This window comes from Sesamum indicum, linkage group LG9, assembly GCF_026168435.1.
Source record: "Sesamum indicum cultivar Baizhima isolate 11 linkage group LG9, ASM2616843v1, whole genome shotgun sequence".
In the NCBI taxonomy this organism is placed as follows: Eukaryota; Viridiplantae; Streptophyta; class Magnoliopsida; order Lamiales; family Pedaliaceae; genus Sesamum; species Sesamum indicum.
This window is the reverse complement of record NC_142665.1, coordinates 9,223,154-9,235,106: the sequence shown is the minus strand read 5'-3', so window position 1 is coordinate 9,235,106 and position 11,953 is coordinate 9,223,154. Positions and strand designations below refer to the sequence as shown.

General features: G+C 36.9%; 1 protein-coding gene across 1 annotated transcript; it reads left to right on the top strand.

Annotated features, from left to right (window-relative positions):
- Positions 1-8,625: 8,625 nt before the first annotated feature.
- Positions 8,626-10,585, top strand: LOC105171184 (putative ETHYLENE INSENSITIVE 3-like 4 protein). The gene is given in 1 exon segment (XM_011092212.3): positions 8,626-10,585. A coding segment is annotated over 1 exon segment (1,428 nt). The 5' UTR covers positions 8,626-8,873; the 3' UTR covers positions 10,302-10,585.
- Positions 10,586-11,953: the final 1,368 nt, after the last annotated feature.

The following is an 11,953-nucleotide window of genomic DNA, read 5'->3' as shown; positions in this document are numbered from 1 at the left end:
GGGCGACGGCTATCGCCATCTTCAACGAGGGCGACGCAGTCGTCCTCGACTTCAGCGTTGCCCAGACAGTCGGTGGGGCGAGGGAAGGGAAGGGGAGGGGGTGGGGGCGAAGTATGTGTGGGTGGGGGGAAGAGGGCGCCGGGGAAGAAGATTGGTTGGGGGCGGGGGAGGTGGGCCGGTGGGGGGAGATTGGTCGGGGAAAACGATGGGGTAGGGGGGGTTGGTTGGGGGATTATAATTTTTATTTTGATTTTTTTTTATAAAAAATAATAATTACATATATTATAAGTATATTTTAATAATTATAAATTATATATATTATAAATCAAAATAATTATATATAAATAAACTTAGTTTGACCGTTGACTAGAAGGGGTATTTTAGTCATTGTTTCTAAAACATAGGTTCAAATTGATCAGGGGGCGGTGTGATTATTTATTCATAACACAAGGATGATTTTTTATATTAAAAATTTCATAGGGGGATTTTTGACATTTTGATATATCACAGGGAGTCAAAATGAATTTAACCCTCCATTTTTCTATCTTGTGGCTAGACTTAGGTTCCCCTGCGAGCTCGATCACAAAATCTGCCAATATATATCCTTTCATTGATGTCCATGCTTGATATTCTATATCGTATTCCCCCAGTTCGACCGCCCATTTCACAAGTCTTCCAGAAGCATCAGGTCGTGCCTGCACATTTTGCAATGGGTGATTGGTCAACACTATTATTCGATGAGCCTGAAAGTACGGTTGCAGTTTGCGAGCAGTCACCACTAACGCAAGCGCTATTTTTTCGATTTCAGCGTACCTTTTCTCAACTCCTTGCAACATTTTACTTACATAGTAAACCGGATTCTGCACCCCCTCATCTTCCCTCACGAACACCGAGCTCGCCACATTTTCAGAAACAACCAAGTACAAGTAGAGCATTTCATTTTCCCTTGGATTCGCCAGTAACGGTGGGGAGTGTAAGTAAGTTTTTAAATCTTGAAATACCTGCTCACATTTTTCAGTCCAATTTTCTTGGCTTTCCTTAACACTTTAAAAAATGGAAGATTGCGATCTGATGATCTAAAAATGAAACGATTAAGGGATGCGAGCTTACCAGTAAGCTTTTGAACTTCTTTGACGGTGATTGGCGACTTCAATTTCAGAATGGCCTCTATCTTTTCAGGATTTGCCTCAATACCTCTCTCGCTGACCATGTACCTAGAAATTTACCCCCAATCACCCTAAAAGTGCATTTGGCTGGATTGAGCTTCATTCTGAAGGCTCTCATTATCACGAAAGCTTGTTCAAGATCGGCCAAATGATCATGCGACCTCGAGCTCTTTACCAACATATTGTCCACATAGACTTCCATAGTCCTTCCAATTTGTTCTTTGAATATTTTGTTCACTAGCCGTTGGTACGTTGCACCAGCATTTTTCAGTTCGAAGGGCATCACGTTGTAGCAATATATTCCACCTTCAGTTATAAACGATGACTTCTTTTGTCCTCCTCGTCCATAAAGATCTAGTGGTAACCCTGATAGGCATCCATCATTAAAAATAATTCATACCCTGCAGTCGAGTTTACTAGAGCATCTATTCTAGGTAATGGATATGGATCTTTAGGGCATGCTTTATTCAAGTTGGTGAAGTCAATGCATACCCTCCATTTACCACCGGGTTTCGGTACCACAACTACTTTGGACAACCAGTCTGTATACTGAATTTCTGAAACATAACCCGCCTTCAGTAATCTTTCAACTTCCTCCCTTACAATCTGATTTTTTTCCACGCTGAAGTTTCTTTTCTTTTGTTGTACAGGTCGTGCATTGGATCCACATTCAAGCGATGTACTATCATCTCCGGATCAACTCCTTGAAAATCTGACGTGCTCCAACCGAACACATCAGCATTACTTTTCAATAGTGCAATCATGAGGGTTTCCAGTTGTTCTCCCATTTGAGATCCTATCCGCGTAGTCTTAGCTGAATCTCCCGCCACCAGTTCTACCAACTTATGGTTCTCGATTGGATGGATTCTTTCTAGCTTTTTCACCTCTGTCCTGATATCTCCACTCGTGTCTTCCAACTTGTGTTTCTTGTCACTACTCTCACCCTTTTTCAGGGATAAATTGTAACATTTTCGCGCTTCTTTCTGCTTGCAGACGACCTCACCTACCCCCGTTTTGGTTGGGAACTTCATTTTAAGATGGTAGGTTGAAACTATGGCTCGAAAGGAGTTAAGCCCTGGTCTTCCAAAATAACATTGTATGCAAATGGGGTATCCACGACTAGGAATTTAACCATTAGCATCTTCCGTTTTGGCTCTTCTCCTAATGAAACTGGCTGATCGATGATTCCCAAAGATTCTACATCAGTGCCTCAAATTCCCACCAACGACATTCTCACAAGTTCTAACTTTGCATTATCCAAACCCATCTTAACCAGCATGTCCCAAAAGATGATATCTGCGGAGCTCCCTTTGTTCACTAGTACTTTGTGGACAACAAAATTTGCTATATCCATTTTAATCACCATGGGGTCGTTCTGCGACCCGATCCTTTCCGCAACATTTTTACTTCCAAATACAATTTCTTCCTCGGATTCTACATTCATGACCAATTAGTTCCTGGGGTTGAATCTTTCTTGTCGCTTTCTAGTTTGCCCTGAGTCACCACCTTCAAGTCCTCCTGCAATGGTATAAATCACACCTTTTACTTGTGCATTATCTCGTACATTAGATTCATTCCTTTAATGTTTTTCGCGCCCTTGTCCTCTATCGTGGCTTCTAGATCTGCTCTTTCGAGCACTGCTTTCAGCTTCATGACCTCGTAAGATTAAATCTTTAAAATACCCCTGCCTGATTAATCGTTCTATCTCATCCTTCAATTGGAAACACTCCTCCGTATCATGCCTCCGTTCTCGATGAAATTTACAATATTTACTGGAATATTTCTTCGCTAGTGTAAACTGGGTATGGCGAGGCCATTTCTAGACATCAGCTTTTTCCACCATCATTAGTGCTTTGGTCTTAGTTGTATTCAGTGGAGTATACCTGTGGTATTTTGGTTGATATGGTGGATCCCGGGCTAACGTAGAGGCAAATGGCCCTTTCTTTAATCCATGTATCAAGATGCTCACCATCATGTCTATTCTTAAATCCTGCACTTACAAGGTTTCATTATTGAACCTACCCATGAAGTTCTTCAATGTCTCGTTGTCTCTCTATCGGATAGTGAAGAGGTAGGTCGCAGACCTCTTCTGCTTTCTTTTGCTGGCAAAATGAAAGGTAAATTTCTGCATGGGACTCTATGCTACCAGCTGGTAGACTGGTAAACTACTCCTGAGCTTTACCCGTCAATGTGGTAACGAACAACTTCGCCTTGATAGAATTAGACTGTCCATAAAAATTCATTACTAAATTAAAGGCAGACACATGCTCTTGCGGGTCTTTGGTTCCATCATACTACGGTATGTCTGGCATTCTAAAATTAGCATTCACGACTCCCATCAATATTTTATTGCAGAATGGTGAGTTTTTATTATGTGAGACCAGCTCTCCTCTTCTCTTTAGTTCATGAATTTGTTTTCCTAGCATGTGAATTTGCCTTCCCACACTATCCACTTTGGGTCATGAGATTGCAGGTTCGCGTCTTTGACTGCCTGCTCGACTACTCGAGCCTACCTCAAACGATGCGACTATGCGCTTGGGTTCTGGTCCCCTCCTATTGACACCCTCTGATATTCTCTCCACTTCCCTCTCTCACCATCCTTCTCCTTGCTATCTCCCTTTCTGCTGGCACAACATTTTGACGTTCGTATGCGGTGATAGCATATTTCCCAGCTTCTTCCATCATTCGTTGAAGTTTTGTTTGTGTTATTTGAATAACTCTTTCTTCTACTCTTGGGGTTCCCTCAATTTCTGGAATATTATCTCTCGACTGTCTCTCCATTTTAATGTTTATCCTCAATCGTTCCCACAGACAGCGCCAATATGATCTGGCTCGTTTCGTGCGACCACGATCAATGACCGCGATCTTACCACATCACCTTCCGGAATTCGCTAAACCTTAGGATAAGACAAAGAAGCTAGTCGGGTTCGTCCCAATGACGATAATCCGATGCTTAAGTCAGTGAGAGTCGAGGAATAAATTGACAATCAGAATTTGCGATTAAATTAGTGAAAGTGAATGTACCTCTTGCTGCTGTGACATGGGCTATTTATAGGGCTTTTTGTGGGTCTTACTCCCGGACGCGTGTTGTCTCCAAGATTGTCCATGCAATGACTAAGCACCTCCTCAGTACGCCACCTGTCCGGGTCGTTACACGGGTCGGACCCGGATAAACCTGACCCAGACCCAGCTGATATGATCTTGACCCGTACCGACCAACGACCAACTACGATCACTATAGTTTTGCGACCTCATTATTTTAATAGAATCCTCATCAATATAAGTCACCATCTTCAGATATCACAGCATATACCCCAATTATATATATATCTACATCATATAGATAAACGATTAAAAATCACAATACCAAAATATAATATTCATCATAAAATATTACGTGTTAATTTTAAAAGTTATGTCACTGAAAATACAATTTAATTAATAATAATTTTATTTTTGTTATAATATAATAATCAGTAACAAGAATAGCATATTATTATCATTATATATAGATAATATCAGTAATGTATTTTTAGTAACAACATGTCACTAATTATTGGAGAAAATACAATTTTAATCCTATAATTTGAAGGATGGTAATTTTAGTGCTCTAGTTTTAAGAATTCACGATTTTAGGACTCTTCTTGCTAATTTGGTAAAAAAAAATTACATACGATTTATATATGAATTAAATTGCAAAAATTACATAATTATAAATTTTAAATTACAGGACCGAATTACAAAATTTAATTTCAGCAGGCCAAAATTGTCATCCTCTATAATATATAGAACTAAAATTATATTTTTTCCAGTGTAAATATTTATAAGGACAACTTTATGAATATTTTTTTAGCTAATCATACATAATGACAATATTGGCCTAAAGGCTTAAATGCAATTTTGGTCCCGTAACTTAAGTTATTTGATATTTTTATCCTTTTAACTTTTTAGGATAATATTTTATTTTTATATTTTTTTTAATTTTCGTGAATTTAGTTTTTTTTTTTTTTTTCGTGGGAGTTGATCATTCTCGCCAAAAAATACATGTGCTTCTCACACAACATTTTAAAATAGGGTCTTTTGTTCATATATAGTGGCCCATTTCTACCATTATTTTCATCCTTTAACTTTCTATGGTAGTATTTTGGTCTTGTATCTTTTTAATTTCATAATTTCAGTCATTTTTTTACCTGGATTTCACCGTCTCACAGGTGGGTGTGAACTCGGGTAAACAAAGGTACTGAAAGCGTGAAAATAAAACAAAAAATCAGGATCATAATACTATGCTAGAAATTGAAAGGATAAAAAGCCAAATGACCTAAATAACTGGACCAAAATCCTGTACTTAAATATTGCACTATTAAAATGATGAACATTGCGATCATGGCAAAATATGATGAGATAATTAACACTTTATTCTATGAAATTTGGTATAATTACACATAAATTTTTTATAATTTAGAAAATTGCATTTAATACATCAGATGTTTACTTCTATCTAATAAATAAGTCTACCCGTTATCAGTAAAAATTTACCGAATTTGTTACATCCGTAGAATTTTTCACATAATTGAGAGACTAATTGGTAATTATTAAAAATTTAAATTTTATTAGTCAATAAATTATAGATTGAATTTGAGATATAATAAAATTTGAATGGATTAAATTGAAGTTCGTTATAATATTTGGGAACAAATTATATTAATTAAAAAAATTAGAAAGGACGTAAAAATAATTATTTAAAAAGAATTTAAAAAAAAAAAAGAAAAAAAAAAGATGGTGGGCAGTGGCATGTGCTGCACCGCCTCACCAATCATTTAACATATATATATGTATGTATGTTAATTGAACACACACACCCACGCAGCAATTACGGAAAGCAGAGGTACGGATTTTGGATTTTTATTTTTAATAATTTATATATTTATATTATTTAATTACTCTATTTATTAAATATTTTTCATATTGACCGATATACTATTTAATCGGAGTTCTTTATGATTTTGGCTATTTAAATTAGTGTCGAATTAAATATCACATTTGATTTAAAAATGATGTAGTTGGTTAATTAAATTATTAGATTTATTATATTTAATTATTATTATAGCTAATTTACACAATTCCATCGAAATGATTAATCAAATATGTAATTCTATGTATTGTTGCTTAATTAAATTGTATAGCAACGATAAATTGACAGAAAATTCATAGAAATGATTCGGAAGTTATATTTAAGAAATATTATGTTATTAGAGAGGGAAGATGAGGTTCAATAATAATCTCATTTAGAGATGTTATTAAAAATGATAGTTATAAATATATAAGGGGTTTGATTAAATGAATTCTTATGAATTAGTTGATAAATTAAATACATTTTTGAGAAGTTTAGAAAGTGTAGTTATCTAAAATAAAATAGAACATGGGTTTGGACTTTAATATAAATAGAATATTAAAAGATTGGTAATAAATGTACGAACATTATATAATATTTTATTTAGAGTTTATGATATTCTATATATATATATATTGATTATACGTATAATAATTTATTATAGGACGTGACGATAAAGTAGAGGATTGAGCAATCCCTCGTGAAATCGAAGCACTTCGGGATTCAAGGTAAGTATAGCTAATTGAATTTATATATAGCTATATGTGTAGTATTGCATATATTATATATATTGTTTTCTTGGATGTGATCGTGAACCTGAATCTATATTTATATACGTGAATTTCGTATATTGATTGTTTATATAATTAGTTGTGGATTATTTGTTAGATTACCATAACATCGGTGAAATTGTTACTATGTATTATGTGATGGTAATGTAGGGACATGCAGGATATGATTATGTGATGATTGTATAATTGATTGTTGTATAAAATCAAATTGGGAGTTATTATAAAGAAGAATGATGATCGTGAATTGAAATAAAAGATGGTGCTTACCTAATTGGGAACATATCAATGGTTTATGATGATGTGATTGATGATGAGATATGAAAAATATCTGAATTAAGCTAGGTACCATGGCACGTAAGGTACCAGGTATTCCGGGCAGCGGCGGTATCCTATGCTATTAGCTACAATACTGGGGTGGTGTGGGGATACCATGTTTGTTTTGATGTCATGTGCTGATATTGCTACACAGCTGGAGTAAAAGAGTGTAGGGATATCACATACAACGGATATCCTGTGTTGTATATGATATGATAATGAAATGATGATGGCCGGCGAAACCATTGACTAATGTACTCCAATTAGAGTAAGTAGGGTCCTTAGTAATAAACGATAACATCAAATATTATGTCGTGGATTGATTTACAGTTGTGAGTATGTATTACTACTTATATTTGATGTTGCTATATGATGAATAACTGTTAGTCGATGTGACGGCATGTACGTAAATCGTTGCCTGGTATATATATATATATATGTAGATAGACTGATTAACTATAATTATTGAGTAGACAACTCATTCCTTGCCACGTACTTTTCAGGAGATAGACACACTGACTAGTCATATTGGACTTTGAGCTGCGCCGTCGTCATTATTAGATGGGTCAGCAATGACATCTGAAGGCGGAGTTTTTGATTGTTTGATGTTAAATATTCTAGTCTCTTATCGGGTTGGTGTTTAAAAATTGTGATATTATTTTCCTTGAGATTATGTACATGAAGACATCTAGTATGGGTAATATAAACTTTTGGTGGTATCTATTATCTTTTGTGATATATATTATATTGATAAATTAGAATTTATTTTACAGGTTGAAAGGGAATTGCCTATAGAATGAGTTTTAATTAAAGAAAGGATGAAATAGTGAAAATTAGATGTAGCGAGTAGGAGGTGCTATAGAATTTATTGATATTAATAAAAAATTAGATAAAAAAATTTAATATTTACTCCGATTGGCTTATTAGTAGTAAATTATACAATTCAAATATTTTTTTTTAAATCAAATTATCATTATATATCTTGACATGTTAATGCACGTGAAGATTTATATCTTCACCCTTATAAGGGTAGTTTAGTGAGAAAAGATTGCTTGACCTATAATAAGGTAATAATAAATCAAGCAATGACAAATATTATTTTTTATTTAAACCTTTTTGTTAATATAAATTAATTTAGTAAATTTTAACTAATGGAGGGATAATTGTTAGGCAGATATAAGCTTTTAAACTATTAAGTAAGTTACGTATTATTATATCAAATATGAGGACAAGAGAGTATAATTATTCCAAATAAAATTTTTTATCACTTAAAAATATATATATATATATATATATATATGTGGTGGGAACAATTTTGCACTATGATAAGAGCTTCCAATTGGTGACATGGGGGCAAAGCCACACTAAACCCCATGTGTCTCACATGCATGCAGCCCTCCTACCAATTCTGACTCACCTCTCTGCTCCTCTATGTTTCATCACTGCTCACATCCGCAACCTCATTTTCCTCAACGAAATCCCTGAATTCCCCCACCACAAACCAAGAACCCCAATTTTTTCTGACATGATTGCATACTATCTATCCAAGACCCACCATCAACCTCGTAAATTGTTCTGATTACTTACGTACTTTCTTAACTTGTTCTAGTTTCTTCGGTACGAATTTCCTCACCGCCATTGACGTCTACTTAATCACCACCAACACAAAAGCAAACTCTTTGGGTTAATTGCACAGAAAGACAAAATAGAATGGTGGATTTTCATGGCGAAATCGGGCCACCGAGTCCGACCAGCTCCGTGGAGTTGCAGGATGTTAGCGAGGATGAAGGAATTAGCTACGATGATCTCAAGCAGCGGATGTGGAAGGACCGCATGCGCATGCAGAAGCTTAAGGCCAAGCGCGACGTCGACGTGCCGCCGTCCGCGGCCAAGCTCGAGCAATCGCGGCGGAAGAAAATGTCCAGGGCCCAAGACGCAATCCTGAAGTACATGGTCAAGATCATGGAAGTTTGCAATGCTCAGGGATTCGTGTACGGCATCGTGTCGGAGAAAGGGAAGCCGGTCACGGGCTCGTCGGATAGTCTGCGGGAGTGGTGGAAAGAAAAGGTTAGATTCGACCAGCACGCCCCGGCGGCCATCGCTGCATTCTTGCCCAAGATTGTGGAAGAAGCCGCCGCCGCCGCCGCCGCAGACTTCGAGTTGGATCCCACCTCGTATATGCATTTGCTTGAAGAATTGCAGGACACAACTCTGGGTTCCCTCCTTTCTGCCCTGATGCAGCACTGTGTGCCCCCGCAGCGGCGGTTCCCGCTTGAGAGAGGGCTTCCGCCGCCGTGGTGGCCGAAAGGTAATGAGCTCTGGTGGGGCGACCAAGGATTGGCGCATGAACACGGGCCGCCGCCGTACCGGAAGCCCCATGATCTGAAGAAGGCCTGGAAGGTCACTGTCCTGGCTGCAGTCATCAAACACATGGCCCCGAATCTAAGCAGGATGAGAAGGGTTGTGAGTCAGTCCAAGACTCTTCAGGACAAGATGACTGCAAGAGACACAGCTACTTGGTCTAAGGTTGTGAATCAAGAAGAAGTCCTTCTGAAGCTCACTGAGAAAGCACTCAGAATTACAGAAGAGAACGAAGATGATCAACAGAAGACAGGAGGTCAAACTGAATCAAATTTGATCGGCAGTGGTGAGAAGAGGAAGTGCAGCTTCGATCCAGAAACGACGTTCGATCCTCTCTAAACTTGCCAGAACTCCAAGTGCCCAAATAGTTGCATAGAATGGGCGTTTTCTGACAAGACTTCAAGAACTAATCACGAGACGTGGATGTGTATTTACAGGGACAATGATGTTGTTCAAAACGGGCAAGAAATTGTTGGTGGGATTCTTGAAAAACAGCTAAGTTTCGTTCATGCTGAAGAGAGGGAAATGCAGCCGAGTGATTTGATACAGATGACACAGGAAAAGGGCAGCCATGTCTTCAACGAAGGTGGAGAAGAGGCGCCTGGTGAGGTGACTGAACAGTTGCCGTTGGATCCGGGAATTTATTGGGATGTGATTGCACAGCTGCCGTTGGATCCGGCTTGTGGCAACATGGATTTGAATGCTAAGCCTTTTGAGGAGTTATTAAACGAGGAACCTGCAACTTCTGTCTGGGACTTGGCTTATCCGGACATGTAGGAGCCACCGGAAACTGCTTGCCGTACAGTACAGATGGGAAATTCTAGTTCATATAAACCGCCAATGTGAACGAATCACATGATATGTGAATTGCATTTACACATATGATTGATTCGGTTCAATCAATCTTAATTTAGATAAATTTTTTTCCATAAATTAGCATAATGAACCTGATTTTCCTCTTTTTCTCTCGTCCTGTTGGAGTCGGATTGTGTTGTGTTAGTTTCTTGATAAATATATAAAAAAGTGGAATCAAGAAAATAATTATCCACATTTTTTAATGATATTGTTTCCATCTTAGGTTTGTTGTTTAATATTTTGGAAATAAGAAGTTGGTATTCAAGTCTAAAAATTGAATGAGGAATTTTCTTGTTTCTTTTTTGTCACAATAATAATTTTCATAAATTTAATAGAATGATAGGTTATGTTCGCCACTTTTTGTCGCAAAAACAGTCACAAAAATGCCGTTCGTCATTTGGGAAGGTTAATTAGCAAGGGACATAATCATCTCAAAATTTGAGATGGGTTTTCCAATGATCTTGGTGAAAATGAGACAGCTCAGTGAAAAAGGTGAAGTATTTGGGATGGGTTTTTGGAACAGAAATGAATTAATTTGTAATGAGCCGACGGATTTTGGGGCAAAATTGACACGGGCAAATGCCCGTTCTTGCTAGTAGTGTCGGAAAAACTTTGTGATGGGAAAAATAAATTCGTAAAAAATTTGATGTGGACTTGGGACGGTGTTATATGTTGTCTAATATGCAAATATTAGTTGAATTAAATTTATAAGGATTAATTACAAAAACTGACCTATAATTTGGTGGTAGTATTTTGAGGTCTGTAACTTTGACCCTGGCAATATGTGCCCATAACTTTAAAAATTCGGCAATTTCTACCCTCCAACTGAATCTAAACAACAAATGACAATTTCACCCCTTTATAATTTTAAAATGAGCAATTTAGTCTTGTTTCACTATTTTTACAAAAGAAATATTTATTTATATTGCATTTAGATATTTTTACTACTAACGGAGGAGGCTTTTCAAAAGTATGAATCGAACGAAAGTTTGAGTTACAATGAAAATAGGGGATATTTTCAAATTTTGAAAATATAAAGAAGGAATTTTCTTATGAAAATTCTTGAAAAATGTGACAATAGTCCGAAAAGGATTGACTCAACTCTTCTCACGCTAGACGAAGAAAAGGAATGGATGCTGAATTTCTAGGTCTGTCAGATACTACCAGGGAATGCGCTGTGGCGCTTTACACTCCACTGAAGCCCATAGTAGAGTACTAGCAAGGAGAAATGGAATGGATAAATTCCTTCACCAATACAGTTTTATAAATTATGATTAGAGGAACTGCTCGAAAGAACTTGATCCAGGTACCTCAAAAATCTCTCAAAATCTAAGAGAGATCCAAAAAATAGTTCAAGACTATGGACATAGAATATACCTATGATAATAGAATCTTTGAGCCACGAGGTGGAAGAAATTCTCCCAGATTTACACAAGGATCTTGCAGATCTGAAGACTGATGTTACAGATCTAAAGAGAAACCAGAGGAAAAACTCTGAAACATCTAGATCTCGACAAGAACGAACCACGGATGCCTTTGGACTAGTATCTCTTTTATATCAGAAGGAAAAGACG